The 27,752-nt window shown below is 36.3% G+C and overlaps 1 protein-coding gene across 4 annotated transcripts in view; it reads left to right on the forward strand.

Annotated features, from left to right (window-relative positions):
• DYNC1I2 (dynein cytoplasmic 1 intermediate chain 2) overlaps window positions 1-27,752 on the forward strand; it is a 59,539-nt gene that overhangs the window by 26,005 nt on the left and 5,782 nt on the right. For all 4 annotated transcript variants that reach the window (XM_090280730.1, XM_090280726.1, XM_090280735.1 and 1 more), the window contains 8 exons: window positions 7,402-7,497; window positions 7,707-7,869; window positions 7,974-8,073; window positions 8,780-8,905; window positions 9,832-9,978; window positions 10,332-10,445; window positions 10,754-10,887; window positions 11,738-11,882. In XM_090280730.1, coding sequence (XP_090136856.1) covers window positions 7,402-7,497; window positions 7,707-7,869; window positions 7,974-8,073; window positions 8,780-8,905; window positions 9,832-9,978; window positions 10,332-10,445; window positions 10,754-10,887; window positions 11,738-11,882 — 1,025 coding nt within the window. The remainder of the gene's footprint in view (window positions 1-7,401; window positions 7,498-7,706; window positions 7,870-7,973; window positions 8,074-8,779; window positions 8,906-9,831; window positions 9,979-10,331; window positions 10,446-10,753; window positions 10,888-11,737; window positions 11,883-27,752) is intronic.

The following is a 27,752-nucleotide window of genomic DNA, read 5'->3' on the forward strand; positions in this document are numbered from 1 at the left end:
CTATGAAATAGGGACTGTTTCTTCTTCAGTGCTGTGCCTGGTCTGATTAGTTCCTGGTCTACAGTAAGTACTCGATAAATGTTTGATGAAGGAATTAATTACTTTTACCTCCTCAGGAGAATGATTTTGCTTACTTGAGATGTTTATTTTTATGTGTTTATTCTGGAAGCAACTACTAGGAAAATAGATTATTTTCAAGTGTTAATACTATAATATAATTACTGATAAAATTGGGTGAAAAAGTATGATTAGCCTTAGTTCTTGGCTTTAATGGTTATCTTGTAATCCTATTTGTTCTTTGATCCTTAAATGAAACCATTACAGATTTTACTTTATGGCCTTCTTGAATTCTATGATGACATGATATGTAGGTGCAAATATGTGCTGTTATTTTGTGTTCTATGTATCCCTCTGAATGCTTTGAACAAAATTGAACCTGTTAGCATCTTTCAAATGTATTATTTTAGCTATTGATTTGTAACATTTTGTAACTTCATGTTTATTTAAATTGATTACTGTAAGTTTTAACAGCAGAGTGTCTACTACATATCAGGTATAGTGTGAGGCACCTTACATTACCTCTAATTCTCTCACCAAAACCCTTAGAGTTAAGTATTAGTTCTATTTGCACATGAAGAAGCTGAAGCTGAAAGAGAGAATTTATCAAGGGTCACTTAGCTAGTAGCTAAGATTCTAAACCAACTCTGACTGATTCAAGATGTGCTTTCTCTCTCATGCTGCCATGCTAGCAGCACTTTCATGATTTTATGATAGTTAACCTATGGTAAAAATTTCAATTAATATTACAATCCAGTACAAACATAGATACAGATGATTAACTGAAACAAAAATTTTATGAAATAGCACCTTCCCTTTTCTTACTCTATTTCATTTTTTTTAATGTTGACCATTATGTACTTAATTTATTGGTTTAGATCCGTAGTTTGAAAAATACTTCATTATAGTTAACTTATTTATTGGTGTATGCATCAGGATAATATTGTTTTATAGTGATTATGTAAGATGAATGAATAAACAGCTTTGCTCTTCCATGGTATTAAATAGAATTTTTCTTATCTTCACTGATAGAAGGTGAAAGTGACAAGATGGGTGAACTGAGCCCAGTTTTTAATCAGCACCATTGATGCAGACGTACCTTTAAAATTTTCCTGTGAGGACTAGACTTAAATATTTATTTTACAAAGGTCCATGTTTATTCATTTGCAACGTAAAAGTATTCATTGATTCTACAAGTTTATTGAGTGTATGATATATATGAAGGCACTAGATTATTCTTTCTTTGGTGTTTTTAGTTTCAGGTTGAGGTATATAAATGAAGGAGAGTGAGAAATATAGTCTGATACCGTGGGGCCATCCTTAGCCTTTGGAACTATTTATAGAAAAGATAATTTTCTTTTATGTCATTATAATTATTTTCATGTCTAGGGCTCTTACATTATGTTTCTTTTCCAAATTTGTGGAAGTTTTTAGAAAGGGAAAGAAAAAACCCTAATATTAAGGTTTTATAATGAAAACACTTTATGCTTAACTGTACTTGTATTTATCCATTGCTTTAATACAGAGGTTCTCAAAGTTAGCCTGGCTGGTTCCGACATTGAAGAATTATGTAACAAATTCCAAAACTCACCATGAGACAGAATTACAGAAATCACAATTTGAGTTTAACAGACAGTAAATTAAACTTGGGTAGGCAGTGTAATCAGTGCAGAAGTAATGTCAGTTACCAAATTGAAGATAAAAATTGGTCTCAGATTTAACTTATTCTCTCATTTTTTAAATGACTGAATATTTTTTTAAAAAGCCGTAGTTTTTATTCTGCTCTGTCTTTTCTTTTTTCCCATTCTATCTATCTTCTTGCTTTCAAGTTTACTCTGTAAGTTGGTGGTACTGTTTAGGAACTGACGTTTTTTTGCTGTCTTAAAGTACCTACTGTGAATGAAATTGACTAGGAACATGCGACCTCAGTCAATTTTGTTCTCGGCAGGTAAAAAGCTTCTCGTGGCAGGAACATGGTGCCCACAGTTATACTCCTGAAAAAGTTACTTTTCCCCCTTACCTTTTAAAAGTTTTTAACTCTTTTGAAAAATGGCATTTTTCTTATCCACCTCTCAGTATGGATTTTTTGTTGCTATTTTAAGAAACATTTTTTTTTTTAAGAGGAAGAAATCCTATATGTTATCTACTAATCATCTTGTTTACACCTGAGGAAACTGAGACCTGGGGAAGTTAATTGATGAGCCTATGGTCACAATGTGGAGAGAATATCAGGGCTACAACCAGAACCTGCCTTTTAATTTCTAGTTAAGTGTTATTTTTTTATATCATTCCACTTTATTTTGTGATTATTTTTGGTGTTGGTTTAGTAGCCAGAGGTTTTTTATTCAGGTACTTAATTAGCATTTATAATGTATAGGAAAGTACTATATGTAAATAGCTTTTAATTTTTTATTGCTTGAGCTTAACGTCCGGAATCAACACTTCCTAAGCAGACTGAATTTGTGGGCCTCTGGTTAATATTAACCTGTCTAAAACGGGTTTTTAAAAAGCTCTGGAATATAATAACACAAAAAAATTAGTTTTAACCCTCAGAGAATCTGTGAGAATATAAATTATAATTGAAAATTGAAGCATTTGTTCTTAATCTTGATAGAAAGACTTTAATCAGCGTACCTGAAATTATGGCCTCAGGAAAATGTAATATTTATGAGAGCACAGATCACAGGATCTATGTAAATTATGACAGGACTGCCTAAATAAAACCTGAATTTTATATAAAAAGACCATGAAGAGAGACAAATTCTGTGTTAAAGTGAATAGAATAGTTAAAGTATTACTCCTTTCTTGTATGTCCCCCAAATTAGTATTAGATCTGTATTCAAAATATCTTATGATTTTTAGTCTGCTATATATTTTTCTTTGTTGAAGATCTAAATTATTAAGGAAATTCAAGTGACCTTGCATCTTACTCTAGATGTTTAAAAAAAATAAAAGGAATGGATTACCTTGATACATTCATGAAAATTTGTCCCAATATAAATTATCTTTTTTAAAAAAAAGACTTTATTTATTTTTAGAGTGAGGGGAAGGGAGGGAGAACAGGAGAGAAACACCAACGTGAAAGAGAAATATCAATCAGTTGCCTCTCATACACACCCCCTGGACCGAACCCACAACCCAGGCACGTGCCATGACCAAGAATTGAACCAGCAACCTTTGCTTTGTGGGATGACACCCAACCGACTGATCCACACTGGTCAGGGCCCAATATAAAGTCTCTTAATAATGATTTTAAAGAATAAGGTATAAGAAGATGCAATTATGGACAAATGGATTGAAATGAAATGATTCAAAATGAGGTTGACTCAAGAAAGAGCATTATTTTGAAAATATTAAAGGAAAATTATTCATATCTAACCTGTATTTGCAGATTAATGATTGCATCATTTCCCTCTAATAGTCTCATTTTTCTGAAATATGTTTGTAAAGTTATTGATGTTGAATTTTTATAAATAAGTATATTTTTATGTGCAACACATTTTCCTGATTTTTAGGATTCAGTGGCAACTTTCTTGGCACCATGAATAATCAGACTACTTTTTAAATTAGGTATTCTTAATTGGATATTAAAATTAAAATAGGGTACACCAGTATAATGAAACTATTTATAAACAACAAATGTATTTCCTAAACAACATTAAAGGACTAATTTGTTTTTCACTTCATATTGAAAATTAATTGTGATAAGTGGTAGATTAAAAATTATCAATGCTTAGGATTTTCTAGGCTTTCGCATATTACCTGTTAAATGAGTTGTAATATTTTAAAATAATTCAAAGAGTACTTTGTGACTTATTCTTATCTTAGATGTCTCTTAAATGTAATATGACATACAGATGAGAAAACTTGCTCTTAAGATGCCCTTCAGTTTAACAAAAGCCACCCATTTCACAGGTGATTTAACTTTGATTAACCTACTCCATTGTAACAGATTATTCTGACAACTGGAATTTCATTCTTTGGTGTTATTTCTAGGTGCAGTTTAATATACAGAACATCTTTTCTTTCCATCTCACCAAAATACATCACAATTTTGATGTTAACTTGAAGTAAAAACTCATTGGTTCATTAAACCTAGTCTTAGCATTCATTTATCAGAGATTTGTCATTTTAAAAGTAACTGCTACTTTTATGTGTTCTTTATACTGTTCAGTTTATAACCTTATATTCCCTGTCAGAGAAAGCATGGAGTTAACCACTTAGCATATTGCAATGAATATTCATCAATAAATTGATGTGACATGGCAGTCCCATTTTTCAGTCTTCCTGCTCTGTTGCAGTCTTTTTCACTTTTAAATATATTATAGCTTATCATGTAATAGGGACTAGCTTAGAAAATATTTAGAATTACAATATTTTGGTCATGTTAATAGTCCTTTAATAGATATTGTATTAGTTTTTAATAAGAGAGGTGTATTTGTTTCAGAGGAACACTCCAATCTGATGTTACTGATGTTAGGTATTTTTGACAAATATTTGGTGTATATGTAGGTAATTGTTTAAGATAATCTTTATAATAAAAATATTGTTTTGTATTTTATAAGACTAGTAGATCATTTATTTTTGCATGCTTTGAAATTTTATTTAGTTTAATCATTTTTATGAAGCTTGGGTTTAAATACTTATCATAGTTTTTAAATCAGTTTTTAATCCATGTGGAAAGGGAAGTATGTACATTCATTCAGAAATTAAATTCTGAAAACATGTATTTAAACAGGTAATACTTATCATTCAACTAAAATAAACTATATAGGCAAATGGTCATGGCAGATGCCATATACTAGGCAGATATATATCACTGTCTAATGTACTTCATCTACATTTTAAATTTAAAAGAAAAAGAGTGTCTATAAACAAGATTTTTCTGTTAAATATGTAGATTATGAGGTCACTTAGCACTAAAGTACTGACCATATGCATTATGACAGGAATTTGACACCTGTCATTGGAAATATGGTACTTAGAAGCCGTATAATGCAACAAAGTTGAGGGAGGAGAATACAATGTGGGTAGGAGGCTATAATTTGTAATTCACAGTGCTCAAGAATGACCTGTCCAGTGTGATTGGAAATCCCTGTCTTTGATTTTAGGATTTACATGCAATGAATGCGACTAGTAAACAATTGATTAGGATAATAGTATTAGCAGAAAATGAATATATATGTACATAAAGTAAATATCCTATCCTAAAAGTCAACTTGTAAGTTAAATGTAATTAAATTATTTTATTACATTACACTTGCAGGTGACTTTATAGGAGAATTTCATTCTAACGTTTGAGCAGTATAGAATTGTTACCAGTTATACTGTTTTCAGATTAATAATCCGTTGTATATGAGAATTCATCTAAAAAAGGAGTACTGTCTTTCTGTTTCTCTGTGTGATTATATTGTCCCCAAAAAGCTTTCATTTTTTAAGTAGCACAAAAGCTGTAATTGGCATGCTTTGTAAGGAAGTGTCAATGTGCAAGAGAGTGGCGATCACTAAGAATTCTTTTACGTGTTCTTTCCCCTTTGCACCACCGCCTCCTCAGCGGGGTCACTGAGATCACTAGCTTTTCTTGAAATGGCCATTTTCACTGGCAGGTGCATTATACCCTGTATTTTCAGATTGTTTTTCCATTCTGAATGTTTGGCAGGTTGATTGCTCTGGCTGCATTGACGGAGAAAGGGCTGACAAATGCGGTTGGGCTGGCTGAAAAGACAGTGATTACTGTTTTCCTTTGTGGCTGATTGAGGCCCTTGAAAGGAAAAATTTTAACCTTCACCATTTGGTTCAAAAGTATGAGCATATATTGAAATCATTCGTGCCATTTATCCGAGTTCTGTAAACTTGTCAGAACATAAAAATCTCTCTATTTCAACTAATGTAGGATTGGCATACGTCATTATCATTTTGATTAAGTTGGAGGTTGTATCATTGTGTGCATTATACAGTGTCATTTAAAGCTTTCTTTCCTACAGCTACAGTTATATTTTTATTGCTTATACTATAGAGATAGAAAGATTTTCTTAGCTCTCCAAACCTAACACTATGTGTGTGGTTTGGCAGCTGGTGTGGCCTACAAGCTGCATTTTGTTTGCAGGGTAAAGGCTTATCTGTAGGCCTCCTGGAGTGTGGGTAATTGCACAGCTCCCCATTGGGGAGAGGCAGGATTGGAAGCAGTCAAGCGGAAGAATGTTATGCCATCCCATTGCCACCTTGTAGCAGAAAGACACAATCCCAGCAGTGCCATCTGGTTGTTGCTATCTAGTCAGCTGGCCTGGCTGCTGGGACTGTGACTTGGCAGCTGGTTCCCATCCTTGACCATTCTTTTGAGTATGTTGTATGTATGTATGTTTTAGATAATTTTGACCATGGGTCAGGGAAATGACTATAACAAGTAAAGTTCCCTTATTGAATAGACTCTCATTACTTGAGATACACTCTGCTGTGGATGCCTGCTGCTATTCCCTTATAGACAAATGACACGTCTGTTTAGGCCATAAAAATAAGCATTTTCTCCATAAAAATTCCATCTCGGAGTGTGGTGAAAGAGAAGATAAGGAGAGTTGTATGTTCTGTAACATTTTAAAATAAGTGATTTTAAGTTATTTCCTGGTTTGGGAATATAAGAGGACATTTAGTAATAAAAGTCTTACTATAAATGTTTTATATTATTTCAATATATATTTTTATTCAAGTTAGGAAAATGTTATTTTAAGTGCTTATTGCCACATTATATAACGATAGATAATGAGACTTGCATTTAAAATGACAGAATAGAAAATGTGGTCTCATAGCTATTATCTTTAAAATCTGCCTCTCAGATAGCAACCTGAGAGTTAATGTAAGCTGTCTTTATGCCATATGAAGACCCATTAGACACTGATGGTTTCAGATCACAAGTAAGCAGCCAGCTCTGTAGGCTATTTGAGACATTTGATTTTCTTCATTCTACAGCATTAATGTGTCAGCATGCTACATAAAACTATGCAGGAGTTGCTCGTTGTTCTGTCTGGAATGATAAATGCTTGCAAGCTTTTAGAGATTTCCATAAGGAATTCATCCTGGTTGCTTATATATCTTATTTCAGTTTTTATAGCTACAGAATTAGGTATGAGTGTTGAGGAGGTACTCCCACATAGGTATGTATAAAAACCGAGGGGTTCTACTCAATCTTTCTTCAAAATTGTGTTGACAAAATTTGTATTATTTGTACTTGTTCTGTCTTATCAGTGCTTTCCTTTTGCTTTTTTTGTAAAGAATTATTATACTTTCTGTACATTACCTCAAAATTATTAATAATTTTCATAAAAACAATTTTTGTTGTTTTTTTTTCAGATGAAGAAGAAGAAGATGATGTAGTGACTCCTAAACCACCTATTGAACCTGAAGAAGAGAAAACTTTAAAGAAAGATGAGGAAAATGATAATAAAGGTATCAAAGAATATAACTTGAAAAAATTTTGTTGATTCCTATTAACATTTATTTTATTATTTATGTATGAAAGTAGAATAAAGTGCTCTAAATCAAAGAGTGAATCTGGTTGAAAAAGAATGTGTGACATTCATGATCCAAACTGTAATAGTGAGTTGACCTGATTTGGCTCACATATATCAGACTTCAGAAAAACGTTTGTTTTCCAGCTCCCCCTCATGAGCTGACTGAAGAAGAAAAGCAACAAATCTTGCACACTGAGGAATTTTTAAGTTTCTTTGACCATTCCACAAGAATTGTAGAAAGAGCTCTTTCTGAGCAGATTAACATCTTCTTTGACTACAGCGGAAGAGATTTGGAAGACAAAGAAGGGTAACGTTTATTTGCTAAAGTTATGGCTTCAGAATGTTAAATTTAAGATTTAAGAGCAAGAAGTTATAATGCCATCTTTTGTTTGGATGTGGTCTTTTCTGTAGAGAGATTCAAGCAGGTGCGAAACTCTCATTAAATCGACAATTTTTTGATGAACGTTGGTCAAAGCATCGGGTTGTTAGTTGTTTGGACTGGTCATCTCAGGTAATAATAACTACACTCATTGCTATTAACTTATTTTTTCTTTTTTTAAAAATTTTTATGGAATTTATTGGTGTGACATTGGTTAATTATATCGGTTTCAAGTGTACAGTTTTATAATACATCATCTGTATTGTGTGTTCACCCACCCAAAGGCAAGTCTCCTGTCACCATTTATCCTCCCTTTACCCTCTTCTACCTCCCCCCAACCCCCCTTTTCCTCTGGTAATCACCATTCTGTTGTCTGTGTTTATGAGTTTCCCTTCACCTTTTATTTTAGTTATGGAAACTTCATGTTATCATATTCATTTTGTCTTATGTACTGTGGAAGAAAGGATTGGCAACATTGCTTATATTTAAAGCTCAAGATTTCATTTATGCCACAACCCAGTTTTACTAATTTCAATTGCTGGCCAGATCTTTTGGATAAAATTGCAGCACGTATGTTAATGAAGTTAATTAATAAAACATTTCTGGCTAGTATAAAGAAACATTTTAAATAGCTACATTAAAACATATAAAGTAACTAACTACTAATTTTAGGTTATACTCACTAATGTTCCAGTAAGTGTAACTCTAGAGATATCTTTTTTGAGGAAGTGTTAGGTATTTATATTTTCAGAATAATTTGATAAAGACAATTGAGTAGGAGTAAAAAAAACAGTTCTTATTATCATAGCATTCTTTTCTGCTTAATTTTTGTGAGCAGTATCCAGAGTTACTCGTGGCTTCCTATAATAACAACGAGGATGCTCCTCATGAACCTGATGGTGTGGCCCTTGTATGGAATATGAAATACAAAAAAACTACCCCAGAGTATGTGTTTCACTGCCAGGTAAGATGGTCTTTTAACAGTCTTCACCAAGTTTAAGAATTCATTAATGAATTTAGACGAGTGCCTTTTTTCTTTTCTTGTCAACATGATGATTTCATTGGGTTGGCATTTACTAAACCACCCCATATTTGCAAGCAGATGTTAACAGAAAACTGAAGACTTCTCAGTTCAACATGATCTGCCTTTTGTAGTGTTTCTGACATCTCTTATAATGTTTAATCACACCTAAAGTTCTTTGCACTTGTGATTTTCTGTTACTGTGATTGATTGTATAAAAGAAATCTTTTATAAAATGTCTTTTCTACAGGGAGTTTCTCAGGAACTAAATACACAATTAGACTGTTGGCCCACTGAATATACAATTAGACTGTTGGCCCACTGAATTACTTATACATGGCCTGAGGAGTTGGAACTAGATAGTTTTAAGTAGAAACATATGTTTGAAGTGGGAAACAGATGCAAAGTTTTAAAGTGGATTTAGTGGGAGGTTAGAATTTGCAAGCCTTTTTTTGGTTGCATAAGTTATAATCTGTTAATAATATAATAATTCTGAAAAAATACTTAACTAAATTAAAGCTAGTATATACTCTATTAGTCAGATTATTGTTAGAGGCTAATGCAGAGCCAGTTGCCTTTTGACTTCATACCGTGATCAAATAAAATAATTGTTTGCTTTCTTTAGAAGTTACTTAAACATTTATGTAGGTAATCATTACATTTGACTTCTAAGCAAAAACTATTCTAAAAGTAAATTTTTATATTCTGGAACAAACAAAAAATTTCAAATGAAGTTATTTACTTATTTTCTCATAACTGCTAATACCTTACAATAAAGGGGAAAATGTTTTGGATATAGATTTATTTTTATAACTTGTCAGGCTTCTAAACATTTGAATCTTAAGTATAAAAATGTTACTTATTTGCAGTCAGCTGTGATGTCTGCTACATTTGCAAAATTTCATCCAAATCTGGTTGTTGGTGGTACATATTCAGGCCAGATTGTGCTATGGGATAACCGTAGCAATAAAAGAACTCCAGTGCAAAGAACTCCCCTGTCAGCTGCTGCACACACAGTAAGTAAAGATGTTATTTCCATTAGACTTATGTACTCCTTCACCATTAAATACTTAGTAGTGTCCATCAGAGTAGTCTCAGACAGTGTTTCCTTTGATGTATGAATTCCTCGGCATTTAGCAATCAAGAACAAAGGCCTTTTTCTGTATTTTGGTGAATTTGTTTTATTAGAAACTCCTCTCTCCTGAGACAACCTTTTGTTAATCAACAGGATAATGTTAAACTTCACATTAAAAATGCCGTGATAACACAAGACTGTTTTGATGTGAAACAGTACCTGTGATTATGGAATAAAACTTTGTTTTATTTTTTGATAAAATAATCTCAGAAAATGTAATATTTCTTTCTTTAGCATCCTGTTTATTGTGTGAATGTTGTTGGAACGCAGAATGCTCACAATCTGATTAGCATCTCTACTGATGGAAAAATTTGCTCATGGAGTCTGGACATGCTTTCCCATCCACAGGTAGGTTCATCTTGGAAAACTTTGAAATTTTGAGGCAGTTGTTGTTATTGTTCAAATCTATATAAACCCTAGATTATGTTTTTCAAAATGTTTTATAATGGTCTTATGGTAACAGTTTATAAACCTAAACATGTATTAAATATATTGATAGTTGGTTGTATATATACTTTATCTTCCAACCTGGTTTATTTAACCAAAGACAATTTATGTAAGTAGTATAATAAAATAATTATTTACAAACCAATTAACAGTAGAAAGTTTTCAGTTTGCAAGTTTTCAAAATAATTATCTTAATTTTTTCTCTGCAGGACAGCATGGAATTGGTTCATAAACAGTCAAAGGCAGTAGCTGTGACATCTATGTCCTTCCCTGTTGGAGATGTCAACAACTTTGTTGTTGGGAGTGAAGAAGGCTCTGTGTACACAGCATGTCGCCATGGCAGGTACATTTAAACTAGAATTTGCAATTATTTAAAACTCTCCCTTGAATAATCTCATTAAAACAAATTACCCCTTGTTTAAATAGAAATCTATCCCAGAGCATTCATTATTTGTGACAAATTATTTGAGGTCAGGTATATAAAATTAAAACCAATATTTTTTTAAAAATAAGAGGTTATTTTGGATCACGATGTGTTCTGAATTTTGAGGGATGTGGTGTGTTGTGGTTTTATGTGTGTGCACATTAGTGGTAGGAAATAACATTCAGCAATTACAAGTACAATATGTACAGGCCACATACTGACCTTTAAAATGGTAAATAAGATTTTCAGTCGTTTTCCCCATTTGATTTGGACTTTGAGCTTTCATCTGTCCTCCTGATAATTGTACAGTAATGTCACGGACACATTTTAAATTGACTAGTATTTTTCCTGCTGTTCAATCTGTTTTGAAATTGTCTAGCTGTACCTTATCAATTGCTTCCTTAAAAAAAAATTGAATGTCCAGTTTTCATCTCAAATACAGATCTCCTTCACTAAAAGCTTTTGATTTAAAAGTACCCCAGATTTTCCCTTATATGTAGCATTCCTTTGTCTCTATTTCACCACCTCAGTTATTGAACTTTTGAGTTCTGTAGTCAACAGCATGTTTATGGTTCAGAATGTACTTACTGCTTTAGTAGTGTTATCAAATAGAGTAACACTCAGTTTAAGTTATTCTAATGTGTTATGAGCACAGAGTTAAGTTTGTTGAAATGATGTGAAAGTCTGATATATAAACTGTAAAAATAATGTATTTGTAAGTGGTTATCTTACAAGAGATTTCTCTAATATTTTTACTTATATGAAACAGCAAAGCTGGAATCAGTGAGATGTTTGAGGGACATCAAGGACCAATCACTGGCATCCATTGTCATGCAGCTGTTGGAGCAGTAGACTTCTCACATCTTTTTGTCACTTCATCATTTGACTGGACAGTAAAACTTTGGACGACTAAGGTATCTAAAAACAGATGTCTGCTCATTTGCTCAGGTTTCTGACACAAGGTGGTGCTCTAGTGCTACATAGGAAAGATGAAAAGCTTTCTAATAGCTTAGCATGATTAACTGATTGATCAAATCTGTTAAGAATTTAGAACCTGAGTGAGCTATTATTAGAGGTCGTAATTCTCATAAAAGTGTGCTGACAAATATGGTAACCTCACACACACACAACCAAAGACCAGTCTTCCCACCAGTGCAGGCTGTTCAAGCACAGAAGTATCTGCCCTGAACTGAGTTGGAAAAAAAGCCCCTGAGTATTTTGCATAGCACCTCACATAGCTGTCATGGAGCCCAGCACAAAAACCATACATTTTTCTCTTTGGAGACCTTGTAGAGACTTGTTCAGAACTGCAGTGGCTCATAGAGCTGATGGAAAATGGAGAAAAGACAGATAAAAATTTGATGTACCATAAGTCCTACACATAATAAACTTGAACCATTAAAGAAGTAGTGTATAAGGTTATGGATGCTTCCATATTTTTGTTTTCCACAATAAATAATTTAAATAGGGTTTTGTTTGTTTTAATAAGCTTCAGTTATTTGAAAACTCCATTTACATTATAAAGTGCTTCCTGATTCTCCAGCAATTCCAGATAGATGTGACATTGCCCTGCCTCACTGAAAGTCTCGTGGCAAATCCATGTTGGGAATGTTACTTTCTGTGATAGGCCTTGTAATTTCATTTAACCCTATTTTTTTTCAAGATTGTATTTATTTATTTTTAGAGACAAGGGAAGGGAGGGAGAAAGAGAGGAAGAGAAACATCTATGTGAGAAACATTTATTGGTTGCTTCTCATAAGCAAGCTGACTGGGGACTGAACTCACAACCCAGGCATTTGCTCTGACCAGGAATCAAACTGGCAACCTTTCGCTTTGTGGGATGACACCCAACCAACTGAGCCACACCAGTCAGGGCTGACCCTATTTTAAAATTAAAAGCCTTGACTTAGCTGTCTAGCTTTTCTGTAGTATTACATTGTTGCTTGGGAAGCTGCATACTTAGAATATCAGATTATATTTGAATTAAGTTAAATTTTAAACTATATTTTTCATGGTGCCATCTGCCTTATCCTAAACATTGACCTTTGAATAATTCATCATGAGACAAAGTATAGAGACCTTACATGGTTCTTCAATTTTTTTTTCTTTTTTTTGAGAAAACATAGTAGTCTTAAGAAATGTTCTTTGCTATTACAGTGAACTTATATTTATTAATCAGATACTGGCTTCAGAAAACTGAGATGAACTCACTCACTGTTCACTATTGTCCTTTTTTGATGCTTTCTTTCAGTCTAAAATCAAGTGAGTTAGAAGACTTCACCTCCAAAAGCTTGCCTTTTGAAATTAAGCATTTTCAGGTAGAAAAACCGTAGTTACTTTAAGTCTTATGAAGAAAGCATATAGAAAAACTTTTAAGACAGTATTTAGCATGTAATTGGCATTTAGCAATGTTCAGTTTTTCCTTTTCCCCATCATGGAAATCAGATAGCACCTAAATGCAGTGGTCTGTTTTCTATTTTGGATGGTTCTTGAATTTTTGTTCTTTTAATAAGAATTACATGAAGGGGGACCCCAAAAAACCCAGAATTTATTTCTAGAAAACTGTGTATTTATTCTTACATGTTGAAACTTCAGTCACCTTCAAAGTATTCTTCATTTGATGCAATATATCTGTAGAGACCAAAAAAAAAGTCACTCAGGATGAGATCGGGTGAATGGGGAAGGTAGAGTATAGGAGTCATGCCGTTTTTGGTCAAAAACTGCTGAACACTCAGCACAGTATGGGGAAGTGCACTTGTAAATCACCCATCATGAAATGGGCAAATGCATTGAAAGAGTCTTCAAAAATATTCACTGAAGGACTTCCGGCCAAGATGGAGGCTTAGACGGACACGCTAGGTCTCCCTCTACAACTAGAGAGGAATACAACTACTTCAAAACAAAGGATAACTAGAAATTCTAGAAAATAAAACTACACGGAAGCCCAACATATGAAGTTATAAACCAGCGGTGCCATTTGGGCAGGTAAGAGTTAAAGAGGGCAGTGCTGTTTGCGGTCGTACCTGAGACAGCGGCGGGGCGGCGAAAAATTCCGGCTGCAGTCAAGCCCCTGGCAGTGCGCGACCCCAGCGCTGGGGAAAGCAGCCACCGCATCGCCTTGAACAGTGAGGCCCAGGGGGGCGGGAGGACGGATCCCGGTCTCCTAGCTGAATAACTGTGTGAATCCATCTTGGACCCCCGCCCCCAAAGAAAGCACCACAGGGCTGCGAAATAGGTCGCAGACAGGCGCCGGTCGCTGAATTGTGACGTGTACACAGACACTGCCCCCTACAGCTGGCCCAAGAAAACAAAACGCATCTGTCAAAATGAGGCAGACAACTATAGAAATCCCGGTGGCACAGCTCACCAGGCAACAGATAGAGAACCTGACAGATGAACAGATAAGAAACCTGTCAGAGGCTCAGTTCTGGGCCATTGTTATCAGGTGGCTTACAGAATTCACAAAAGAGCAGGAAAAAGATAAGAAAGAAGCGAAAAACATTCATAACGAAAGGAACAAAACCACATACGAGACAGATGGTGAGGAAAAAAAATCCAGAGTTCATTTCAACAAACTGGAATATGGAGAAGGAACAAGCAGTCAACCAATGCAGAGAGAGGAAATGGGAAGCAACAATGAGAGGATCAGAAACCTCTGGGACAGCTATAAAAGGCCCAACATAAGAATCATTGGTTTGCCAGAGAGTGAGGAAGATGAACTAGAACTTGAAAAATTGAGTGAAAATATAATAAAGGAGAACTTCCCAGACTTGGGGAAGGGAATAGACTTGCAGGTCCAAGAAGCAAGGAGAGTTCCCAAGAGACTGGACCCAGGGAGAACCACTCCAAGACACATTATAATCAAAATGTCAAAAATTAAAGATAAAGAGAGAATCTTAAAAGCAGCAAGAGAGAAGAAAAGAATTATGTACAAAGGGGTCCCAATTAGACTATCAGCAGACTTCTCAAGGGAGACCCTACAGGCAAGAAGGGACTGGCAAGAAATATTCAAAGTAATGAAAATCCAAAACCTACAACCACGAATACTCTATCCAGCGAAATTGTCATTCAGAATAGAAGGACAGAGAAAGTGTTTCCAGGACAAAATAAAACTGAAAGAGTTCATTAGATCCAAACCACTGTTATATGAGAAGTTAAAGGGACTGGTTTAAAAAACAGAAGCTAGGGAGATGAAACAAAGGCAAACTAAACAGGCAACGAGAGTGGAAAAGGAACTGTGGGTACGGGAAGCATATTGGGGGGAGGTCAACAGGGAGGGGGAGTGGGGAGAGGGAGGGAGATGATATAGGAATTGGGGATCATGGTAGGAGGGAATGGAATAGACGGAGAGGGGTTGGGAGGAACTGTATGCACAACTAATGGACATAATCTAAAAGGGGGGGACAACTGGAGGGAGGGGGGCCACCGGGTGGAGGGGAGCAGAGGGAAGGGAAATTGGCACAAATGTAATATTTTAATCAATAAAACACACTAAATCTGAAATAAAAAAAAAAATATATTCACTGAAGCCGAACGCAGCCTCTTACAACAACGTCAGCTGGTACACTGATAGAGATGGGTTCCTAGAACACTCACCTAGGTGGGGTCTGACCTTCAGAAGATAATTCCAGTTTTGGGGGGGGTCCCCATTTGTAGAGTGGAAAAGAGAAAGAAGATTCCCACAAAGAAATACATAATCTAGCTAGTAAAACCAAAGCAAGGTGCAGGGCTGGGAAGATAAAGCCAACTGTTTCTCTGTAGACTGCAGGAAGCAGTGGTCCTATATAGACACAGGAGACATTACATCTTTCTTAGGTTTTTGGCTAAGCTTCCATTTTTTAGTACTTGAAAATAATCTAGGCATTTGTACATTTATTATTATTTTTAATATCTCAAGGCTTCAGTTTGCTAACCTCCTGTTAGCTTTAAATTTGAAGCTTTTATTCTTATATATATTTCTAACAGGACTGGAAAATGAAGGGTTCATCTTGCCTAAACAAGATCAGAACTTAAATCATGAAAGCAGACTTAATTAATGCTTGCTTTTGTGTTACACAATTGATTGATTGGTTGTTGATATTTTTTGTTCTTATATTTTGCATTATTTCAACATAAAACTATCTCTGAATAAGAATGACAGGCAGGCGTATCTCTTTCTGGGCCAGGTATTGCTTCCTTCTGTAAGCTTCATAATGAAGACTCATTAATTCATTCACCATTTATATACCTCTCCTCTGTACCCCACATCTACATACCTCTCAAATGTTCATGGCCAAAGATGGACCAACATACAATAGAATGTTTTTATGCATGCCCAAGAATCCTTTAAAACTTATTCAGAAGAATTTTTGTTTTAACTCTTCTGCACACAAACAGTTCTGTATGAAGGATAGAACAACAACAATCTGCTGAATGAATTTTTTTTATTTGCCAATATCATGGCTCCCAATATCATTGTTTCATTGTTGTGATTTTAAGATTTAATTTAATTTAATTTTACAGAGAGGGGAAGGCAGGGAGATAGAGAGGAAGAGAAATACCGATGTGAGAGAGAAACATCAATTGATTGCCTCTCATACGTACCCCGAACAGGGAGCAAACCTGCAACCCAGGCATGTGCCCTGACTGGGAATCGAACCAGCAACCTCTCAATTTGCAGGATGATGCCCAACCAACTGAGCCACACTGGTCAGGGCCTCAATGTTTTTGTTGTGATCTTAGATTTATATGTGAAGGTTAGTTGTATTGCTGGGAATTGAGCCCCCCAAAACTAGAAGAAAAAATCATTAGATATTGCTGTATCTTTGTGTCCTTTTAAAGATCTGGCTCTGCCCCAGCATCTGGAAGTCCTCTAATAAGTCCCTAGAAACCTCAGTTTGGCACTACCTCAAATTTAAAGTAATCTGAATTTTGCCTAGTTAGGAATTTATAATGCAGTGACAGAGTTCTGGGTCATCATTGTTTTTATTACTTGTTTGAGCTTAGTTATTTTTACTAAAGAAGATAAAGATAGATGATTTTCACATTTTGGTGAAATTTAAACCAATCAAGACATTGCTTCTAATATATTTGGAGGATATGGTTACCCTTTCAAAATACCAAATTTGAAAATTCACAAAGAAGGCACTTTTGAGGGCTGGAGAAATGGTAGGAAAAATAAGTGAGGAGTAAAAGCTTCTTGGAGGTACTCTGAGGATTCCATAAGAGCTTGACCTGGTAAATTAAGAAGCAAACCTGGTAAATTAGCTTCATGTTCCATTACATTTAACCATATTTGTTACAGATTGCTCTTAAACTATAAGATTTATTTATTTGGGGGACAAAAAATTTTTAAACTGTTTATTGATTATGCTGTTACAGTTGTCCCAATTTTTTTTCCCTGTATTCCCCTCCACCCAGTGACACCCCTCCCTCCAGTTGTCCCCCCCCCCCTTAGTCCATGCCTATTGGTTGTGCATATAGTTCTTCTCAACATCTTCCTATCTACTCCACTCCCTCCTACTATGCTTCTTAATTCCTGCACCATCTCCCTCCCTTCCCCCCTTCCCCCTCCCTGCTGACCTCCCCCATAATGTTCCCCATAACTATAATTCTTTTCCCATTCTCGTTGCCTACTTAGTTTGCCTTTGTTTTGATTCCCTAGCTTCTGCTGTTGGTTGTTGTGATACAGTTTTCATTTTAATGTTCATTGTTTTGATCCTCTTTCTCCTAAACAAGTCCCTTTAACATCTCATATAACAGTGGTTTGGATCTGATGAACTCCTTCAGTTTTACTTTGTCCTGGAAGCACCTTCTCTGCCCTTCTATTCTGAATGGCAGCTTCACTGGATAGAGTAATCGTGGCTGTAGGTTTTTGCTTTTCATTACTTTGAATATTTCTTGCCTGCAGAGTTTCTTTTGAGAAATCAGCTGATAGTCTTATTGGGACCCTTTTATATGTAATTCTCTTCTCTCTTGCTGGTTTTAAAATTCTCTCTTTATCCTTAATTTTTGACATTTTGATTATAATGTGTCTTGGTGTGGTTCTCCCTGGGTCCAGTTGTTTTGGAACTCTCTGTGCTTCCTGGACCTGTACGTCTATTTCCTTCCCCAAGTTAGGGAAGTTCTGCTTCATTATTTTTTCACATAATTTTTCAGTTTCTAGTTTTTCTTCACCTTCTGGCAACCCTATGATTCGGATGTTGGCCTGCTTACATCTGTTCAATAAGTTTCTGAGCCTCTCCTCATTTCCCTCACTTTTTGTTTCCTCTTTCTGCACTGGTTGACTGTTTGTTCCTTTCCTATGTTCCGCTTTGTTAATTTGATCTCTGGTTTTCCTTCCCTCACCACTTGTTTCATATGTGTTTTTGGTCATTTCAGCAGGACTAGCTTTCATTCCTTTCCTGTCTTGTTTAAGATCTGCTGTTAGGTTTGTAAGCATTTTTATAACCAAAGCTCTGAACTGAACCTCAGAAAGATTATCTATCTGCTGATCCGATAGATCATATATTTGCTGTCTGGTCAGCTGCATGATTGGGATCTCTATCATGATCTGTGCCATCCTGACAGTTTTGTGTTTACCTTTGCTTCCTGGGCGGGGCTGTCACACCTCCTATGCTATAGGGAGCAGAGCCCCATGCATTCGTTATAACAGGGTGACCCTTCTCACCACGCTGTGGCATTTTCTGCGGGGGTGGGGGTCCAAGATGTATTCCTGCTGTTCACTGTCCTCTGAGAGAACGGGAGCCTCCTCTCCTGTCCCCACCACCTCTGGGCCTCACAATCCAAGGCAATAGAGGTCTGCCTTCTCCGGCTTTTGAACCGCAAGCTGACAGGTCTTGTCTCCAGCCAGGGGTGCTCCCCAGGCACTTTTTGCCTCCCCTTAAATACGGGTGTCTGTGCTTACTGCTGTCCTGCCGCCGTCACTGCTGCTGCTGTAGACAGTACAGCTTGACCTCTCCGCCCTGGCTTCGCCCTTCCTACCCATCTGGATGAGCACCGCTTCTTTATAACTTCATACGTTGGACTTCCATTTATTTTCTGGAACTTCTGGTTATTTCTGGTTTTGTGGCAGTTATACTCCTTCTTAGTTGTGGAGGGAGACAGAGTGTGTCAGTCTGGGCCTCCATCTTGGCCGGACGTCTCCTGTGTGTGTTTGCCTCTGCGGGGGGACAAAATTTTTTAATGTACACATGGTATATTCTAGTCTCAGAACAGCGCCTCTCTGAACCATATTTACCATAAAGTGTCAAAATTAAGATTGTTAATGTGGTAATTTCTTAGAGTTGGTAGTTTTCAGGCTTTTTAATACATACACACCTAACATTTTTTTACAATCTCTGATGTCTTAAATTCCCATCGTATTTTAACAGCTTACCTATTTAACTCTCAGGGAATATGACCATTAAAACAGGGTCCAGATTTTACTAACTCTTGGAATAGCATCTGTGCATGTATTAAACAAGTTTAAAACACAAAAATGTTTTGAGGTTGGGGTCTTTCTTGGGGAAGTCTACTGACCATTGGACCCAGTGGCAGCATTTACTATAGTAAGTTGCTGCTGACCAATGTCCAATCTGTCCTTCATTTATTTAGAAACTCAGCTCTGTCAGTCTGCTAGAGTTGATTAGCTAGGGAGTGCTGACTGGAACTAATAAGCTCCTGAGACACTGATACATTGGAGAAGGTCAATTTATTAATTTACAATGAGAAATAACTGCCAAAATGCCCAGATACTCACGCTGGCCTGACCAGCTCATTGTTTCCCTGTAGACAACCCACATGGGAAGCCAAATTATAATCAGAAGATTGCTTTGTGGGCAAGGAATTGGAACAAAAGAAGTTTTCTAATTTGAATGTTTAATGGCATCAAGCAAAGATAGCCTGATTCGTTCATCTTCACATGGAGATAGTCTTGCCATGGGTGGTAATTCTCAGAGTACACTGAGACTTTCTCCGTCCTGGACGGTGCTTGCGTTGGGTACTGTCTGTATTTTTCTTGTAAGACTGCTTCTTTGTATTTCCATTGTTTTTAATGGGCACATTTCTTCTCAGAAAGTTAGTATTATCAGTCAGGTAATAAAGAAGGTATTTCTGACCTTGGAATCATTTCTTTTTAAAGAGGATCTGTTTCTCTCTGTTCTGATCCAAGTAAGGAGATATTTCTCAGTTCTCTTGAGAGGACCTCACTGTTAAGTTCATGTACTTAAAAATAGAGACTCTGGTTATTAATTTAGATCTGCCCAGTTACCCCAGAAAAATACAGAATTACTGTATTAGTTTCCTAGGGGTGCCAGAACAAATTACCACAAACTAGGTGGCTTTAGACAACAAATTTATTCTCTCATAGTCCTGGAAGCTGGAAGTTCAAAATCAAAGTGTTGGCAAGGTTGGTTACTTTAGGAGGCTTGAGGGAGATCTGTTCCTCTGTTTCATGCCTCTTTTCCTACCTTCTCATGCTTGCCAGCAATCTTGGTGCTACTTGACTTGCAGCTGCATCACTCTAGTCTCTGTCTCTGTCAACACGTGATGTTTTCCCTGTTTGTCTCTGTCCAGATTCTTCTCTTCTTTTAAGGAAGTCATGCTAGATTTAGGGCCTACCATAATGCAGTTTAGCCTTAGCTTAACTTGATTATATCTGCAAAGACCCTGATTCCAAATATCATCACATGTATAGGTTCCAGGTGAATATGAATGGGGGGCGGGGGGCACTGTTCAATCCAATACGTAACTGTAAAGAACTCAGAATAAATATGGCTTGTCCCTTGACCATATAGTGTTAACTGCACCACTGTACTAGAATGAACTACCTTTGCTTATTCGAATACTATCATTCAACAGAGCCCTTTGCTTTGATTCATCCTTTGGGCAAATACGTTTCTTTGTAAGCATTTTAGAGCTGCAATGACCTTTAGACATATCTAGTTCAGTGGTTCTCAGTTTGGATTGCATTAGAATCACCTGGACAATTTTAAAACTTTTATTGCTTACCTGACACCCCAGACTAATTAAATCAGAATACTGTGTGCAAGGGGGGAGCCCAGGCAATAGCATATTTTTTAAAATTCTCAGGGTTAGGGGGATTTCAAAGTATAGTCAAGGTTTAGAATCACTGATAAAAAACCTTTGTTTAATAAATAAGGAAACAAAGACCTAGAATGATGAAGTGACTTTCCAAAGCCTTAAAGCTGGTTATTGTAGCCATGAGATAAGAGTCTAGGTCTTGTGCCCCTCTTCAACTCTTCCCTGCTACCTCACTTCCATTTCAGCAAAAGTCTCTTCAAGTTAGGAAAAAATACTACAATTAAAAGAACTTTAAGTGATCTATTTTGGAGTTTAATTTGCAGTGTCATATGTAAAATTAATATATTATGAAACAATAATTGGTGTTAAGTTTGTGCTTTCTCTTTGGAAGGGAAATTATTAATCTTTGGATGACTGTGTTTTTTTCAATTAAACTTGAAAAAATCATTAAAAAGTCTGTTGTCACATTTTTTAAATTTGAGAATATGTTACCGTATATTGTATTTTTATTTTTAATATAATCTTTTACCCAGTTGTAATGTATCCTGCTTTTTTCTCTGGCTGTATCATAGCCCACTGAGTAAATGAAACATTTTAATTTAATGCTTTCCTGGGATATTTAAAATCTTCTTTTTCATTATAAAAATGTTTTAATTGTATATAATTTTTTTCATATTTTATATAAACATAATCATACAATATGTATTTGTGTCTGGCTTTTTTTGCTCACATTATGTTTGTGAGATTCATGTTATTGAGCATAGTCATAGTATTCATTCTCTCAGTGTATACTATTCCATTGTGTGTGTATACCATAGTTTATCCATTCTATTGGTGGTATTTGAGTTCATTACAGGGCACTGTTATGAATAGTACTTCTATGAATATAGTTGTAGATGTCTTTTTTAAAAACTATATTTTATTGATTATGCTGTTACAGTTGTCCCAATTTTTTCCCATTTGCCCCCCTCCACCCAGTACTCGTTTTCCCTCCAGCATCCCCTCTCCACCTTAGTTCATGTCCATGGGTCATGCATATTAGTTCTTTGTCTTCTCCATTTCCTATATTATTCTTAACATACTCCTGTCTATTATGGTTCTTAATCCCTGCACCTTTTCCACCATCCTTCCCCTTCCCCCTTTCAGATGATAACCCTTCAAATTATCTCTATATCTATGATTCTGTTCCTGTCTTGGTTGTTTGCTTAGTTTGTTTGTTTTTAAATGCAGTTGTTCATAATAGTGAACTTGTTGCCATTTTAGTGTTCATAGTTTTGATCTTCTTTTTCTTAAATAAGTCCTTTTAACATTTCATGTAATGTTAATGAACTTGATGATAATCAACTCCTTTAGCTTTACCTTGTCTGGGAAGCACTTTATCTGCCCTTCCATTCTAAATGATAGCTTTGCTGGATAGAGTAATCTTGGTTGTAGGTCCTTGCTTTTCATCACTTTGAGTACTTCTTGCCAGTCTCTTCTTGACTGCAAAGTTTCTTTTGAGAAATCAGCTGATGGTCTTATGTGAATTCCTTTGTAGGTAACTCTCTGCTTTTCTCTTGCTGCTTTTAAGATTCTCTCTTTATCTTTAACCTTTGGCATTTTAATGATGATGTGTCTCGATGTGTTCCTCTTTGGGTCCAACTTGTTTGGGACCCCATGTGCTTCCTAGACTTGTATGTTTATTTCCTTCACCAAATTTTGGAAGTTTTCTTTCATTTTTTCAAATAAGTTTTCAATTTCTTGCTCTTCCTGTTTTCCTCTGGCATCCTTATGATTTGGATGTTGGTATGTTTAGAGATGTCCTGGAGGCTCCTTATACTCTCATTTTTTTGAATTCTTTTTTCTTGTTGCTGTGAATTCTTATTTCTTCCTTATGTTCCAAATTGTTGATTTGATACTCAGTTTCATCCCCTCCATCGCTGGTTCCCTGTAGATTTTTCTTTATTTCGCTTAGTGTAACCTTCATTTCTTCCTGGGTCTTTTTTATTTTGTTGCTGTACTTAACAAGTTCTTTGAGCATCCTGATCATCAGTGTTTTGAACTCTGCATCTGATAAGTTGGTTATCTCTGTTTCATTTAATTCTTTTTCAGGAGTTTTGTTCTGTCCTTTCATTTGGGCCATATGTCTTTGTCTCCTCAATTTGGCAGCCTCCCTGTGTTTGTTTCTGTGTATTATGTAGAGGTGTTTTGACTCCCTATCTTACAGCATGGCCTATTGTAGACAAGGCACCTGTAAATTGTGTGAGACAGAGCCTTAGGGAATCACCAGGGCACAGCAATCTACTTCACCACTTTGTGGCCCTGTGTATGAGGAAGGGCTTGGAGAGGGTACAGTACCTGGCTTCTGGATGTTTGCCCAGCACTCACCCTATTTCCAGTCGCTTCTCTTACTCCCTGTATGTGACTGGTGGCCTTCCTTCTGTTGCCCTGGTGCTGAATCCCAGAGAGGGTAGGTTCCAGTATGTTCTAAGTCTAAGGAGACACTTTAAAGGGAGTCTCAAAAAAAACTGACAGTTTCTTCCGTTGCCCCATCCCCCACTGGTTTTTATAGCCGAAAGTTATGGGGATTTATCTTCTTGGTTCTGGAACCCTGGGCTGGGCTGGGATCACTCCCAAGGTATCCCTCCCAATTTTTATCTACCACACATCAATTTGGAACTGCCCCTTCTGCTGCTGCCTCCTGTCAGTGCCACACTACATCTCTCTACCCATCTGGATAAATGTGGCTTCTCTAAATCCTTGGTTGTTGGACTTCCATACAGCTCAACTTTCTGATGGTTCTCGGTGTTATTTGTCTTGAGGTCTAGTTGTAATTCTTTCTGAGGTTGCATAAGAAGGCAAAGCATGTTTCACCTATGCCTCCATCTTGACTGGAAGTGTGTAGATGTCTTTTGATGGACATAAGCACTCGTTTTTGTTGAGCCATCTACCTAGGAGTAAAATACTTTGCCATAGGATATGCATAATTTTGCTTTAGTAGGTACTGCCAAGCAATTTTCCAAAATGATTCTACCAGTGTATAATTTACCAGCAGCATATGAAAGTTCCATTTGCTCTGCATCCTTACCAGCACTTGGTGTTTTCTTTTTTTTTATTTTTATTTTAATCATTCGCATGAGTGTGATTGCATTATTTTGTGGTTTTAATTTGCAATTCCTTGAGACTAATTAGGTTAAGCACCTTTCCATTTGTTTATTGGCCATTTTATGAAGTGCTTGTTCAAGTGTTTTGTCCGTTTTTTCTACTGATAATCTCTTATTTAGAAGATTATGTAGACCAGTACATAGTCTTAAAGTTAAACATGTGAACGTGATTGTGTTCAACTTCTGTTTTAAGTTTTTGATGTCTCAAGACCATAAAATTTCCTGAAAATGGGATGTTCTTGAAGAAGTATACAATCACCTCGGGAGTGATAGACCTTAGTAGGATGGTTCTTTTTTTTTTTTAAATTATTGTTCAGTTCCAGCTGTCTCAATTTTCCCCCCATTGCTGTCCCCTGCCCAGCCCACCCCTCACTCCCACAGTCAATCCCCACTCTGTTGTCCATGTCCATGGGTCCTTTATACTTGTTACTTGACTAGACCCTTCCCCTTCTTTCCATGGAAATAAGGAAAAAACTGACAGTGACCAGAGGGGAAGCGGGAGAGGGATAATGGGGGAAAGTATGGTGGTTCTTAATCATTGATGTACATCAGAATCACTATTGAAATAACAACAAAAACACTAATGAAGTGCAGTGAGGGTGGCACCCTGCATCTGGATTTTTAAAAAGCTCTACAGATGATTATGATACTTGCTACCTCAGAGTGAAACTTCATTTGGATTGTTGCTAAGGAGAATGATAGGAAAATAATGATCTTAAGAAGGAAAAAAAGCCTCTTAGTTTCTTTTTTAGCTTACTCTTAAATTTTATTAAAAATTTGTTTTCTTAATTACAAATATTTTTGGATATTAAGATAATCATGCTGGCCCTGAATGCTGTGGCTCAGTTGGTTGGGCATTGTCCCGAAAGGGAAAGGTCACCGGCTCGATTCCCAGTTAGGGCACATGGCTAGGTTGGGGGTTCAGTCCTTGTCAGGACTAGTAAGAGAGGCAGCAGTCAATGTTTCTCTCTCACATCGATGTTTCTCTCCCACTCTTTCTCCCTCCCTTCCCCACTTTCTAAAAATAAATAACTAAAATCTTTTTTAAAAAAAGATAATCATGCTGATAACATTTATTGTGATATCTGAAAATTTCCAATTCATATTTTTAAGCTTTTTATTATGGAAAATTCCAAATAGATATAAAAGCAGAGAGATGAGTATAATTTACTATTTGTTTGAAGCAGAATCCAAATAAGGTCTGTATATTTGTGACCGACATACCTTTGAGCCTCTTTCTTAAAATAGGGTCTCCTTTCCTCTCTTCTCTTCTTGCTTTTTTTGTTGTTGAAGAAGAAATCAGGTTGGTTGTCCTATTAGAATTTCTCACAGTCTGGACTTGTATTCTTATGTTATTGTTCGTTTTGTTGTGTATAGTTGTAGATTGTTTATACTTCCAGAGAAAGAAGCTTACCCTCAAGAAGCACTTGGTATCTATCCCCCAGGCTTTCCGTTGATGTCTCTTTAGTATCTTTGGTCATCTGAAGCTTATTCTATGGTACATTTTTCTCATATTCACAAGAGTCTGTCTGGTTATGAAGGTCAGTTTGGCTGTATATAAAATCCATGATTTACATTTCCTTCAGGCCCTGGCTGGTTTAGCTCAGTGGATTGAGCGTCGGCCTGCGAGCTAAGTGTCGCTGGTTCGATCTTCCAGTCAGGGTACATCAGAGAAGGAAAACTCTGACTCCAAAAAACCTCCGCTGCCTTGCGGCATACCTCTTCAGGGGAAAGGCTAAGGGAGTAAACCCCGACAGAAAATCCGGAGCCGGAGTCCCTAAGGCGGTTTGACGTTGTAGTCAACACCGGCAACTCCTGCGGCGCACCTGAACCCAAGCTGTATCGACTCCGTCTTTCCCTTGGACCCTTCAGCTGCGAAGAGAGGGGGGGTCTGCTGCATGGGCAACAGCAGACCCTCCATATTACCCTGCCCAGGCTCTGTAGCTTCAGCGTCATCACAAGATGTCGATTCAACACGGGAGGAGACAGATACCATGTCACTCCCGAGTCGGACTGCACAGCCATTCTCGGCGGTGCAGATAGACTCTTAAGAAGCTACACCATCGTCTCTCGAGACGGACGGCTGCCGACGACGACGACGACGACATTTCCTTCAATTACAATAAATATGTTACTCTATTGTCTTTGGACAAAAAGCATTGTCAAAAAGTGGTAAAAATCTGATTTTCTTTTTTCTTACTTGTGACTTGGTCTTTAAAAACCTGGGTTATCAAATGATTTTTTTTTTCTTTTTCTTTAAAGGGTCTGTTGTCCTAGATACACAGGATACTCTTTAATATGTAGTTTCGAGCTGTCTTTTATTTTAGGACAACTCTCTTGAGTTATCATTTTTTTATTCTATTGCAGTGCTTTGGCTTTCTTCTTCAAGGGCTGCCGTTATAGGTATATTTTTGTTAATCTTTGTCATTTCTTTATCTTTGTTTTTTTTAATAGTTTTTATTGCAATATTTCATATGTCATAAAATTTAACTTTATACAGTGTACAACTCAGGAGTTCTGAGAATATTCACAGAGGTGTACACTATCTAATTCTAGAACATTTACAAATTTCAGTGGAAAGCCTGTACCCATTTGCATTCATTACTTGTTCCCCATCCCCCTGTTCTTGAAACCACTAATCTACTTTCTGTTTCTTAGGAACTAATTATTATGGACAGTTCATGGACATTTAATGTAATCATATAATATGTGACTGTCTTCTTTCACCTAGCATAATATTTTCAAGGTTTATACATGTTGTAGCACATGTCCATACTTTATTCCTTTATGGCTGAACTATCCCATTGTGTAGATATAGCACTTTTTGTGTTCATGAGTTGATGAACGTTTGGTTTGTTTCCACTTTTGGGTTACATATTATAAATAACGCTGCTATATACACAAGTTTTTGTGTGTATGTATGTTTTCATTTCTGTTGGGTATGTACCTAGGAGAATTGTTGGGTCATATGTCCACTCTAACTGACATTTTGAGGAATTGCCAAACTGTTTTTTAAAGCAGCTACACCAATTTACATTCCCACCAGCACTCTAAGGGTTCTAATTTCTCACATCCTCACCACCAACATGTGTGATTATCTGTCCTTTATAGCCATCCTAGTGGTATGAAATGATATCTCATTGTGGTTTTTATTTCTATTACCCTGATGGATAATGATGTTGAGCAGATTTTCAAGTGCTTAGTTGCTGTTTGTAAATCTTCTTTAGAAAAATCTATTCAAATCCTTTTCCCAATTTTTAATTGGGTTATTTGCCTTTTGTTAATGAGTTGTAAGAGTTTTAGATATGTCACTTACCAGATATATGATTTTAAAGTATTTTCTCCCATTGTATAAATTCTCTTTTCACTTTCTTGAGGGTGTTGTTTGAAGCCCAAGAGTATTTAGTTTTGGTGTAGCCCAATTTATCTACGTTTTCTTTTGTCGCTTGTGCTCTTGGCTTCCTATCTAAGAAACTATTGCAGAACCCAAGGTTGCATGATTTACTCCTGTGCTTTCTCTTAAGAGTTTTATAGTTTTACCTCTTATACTTAAGATCTATGGTACATTTTAAGTTAATTTCTGTGTAAGGAAGGAGGGCATCCAACTTCATTCTTTTACATGTGCAGATTCAGTTGTCC

Source organism: Furipterus horrens, unplaced genomic scaffold (assembly GCF_987537825.1).
Source record: "Furipterus horrens unplaced genomic scaffold, mFurHor1.1.pri manual_scaffold_1, whole genome shotgun sequence".
NCBI lineage: Eukaryota > Metazoa > Chordata > Mammalia > Chiroptera > Furipteridae > Furipterus > Furipterus horrens.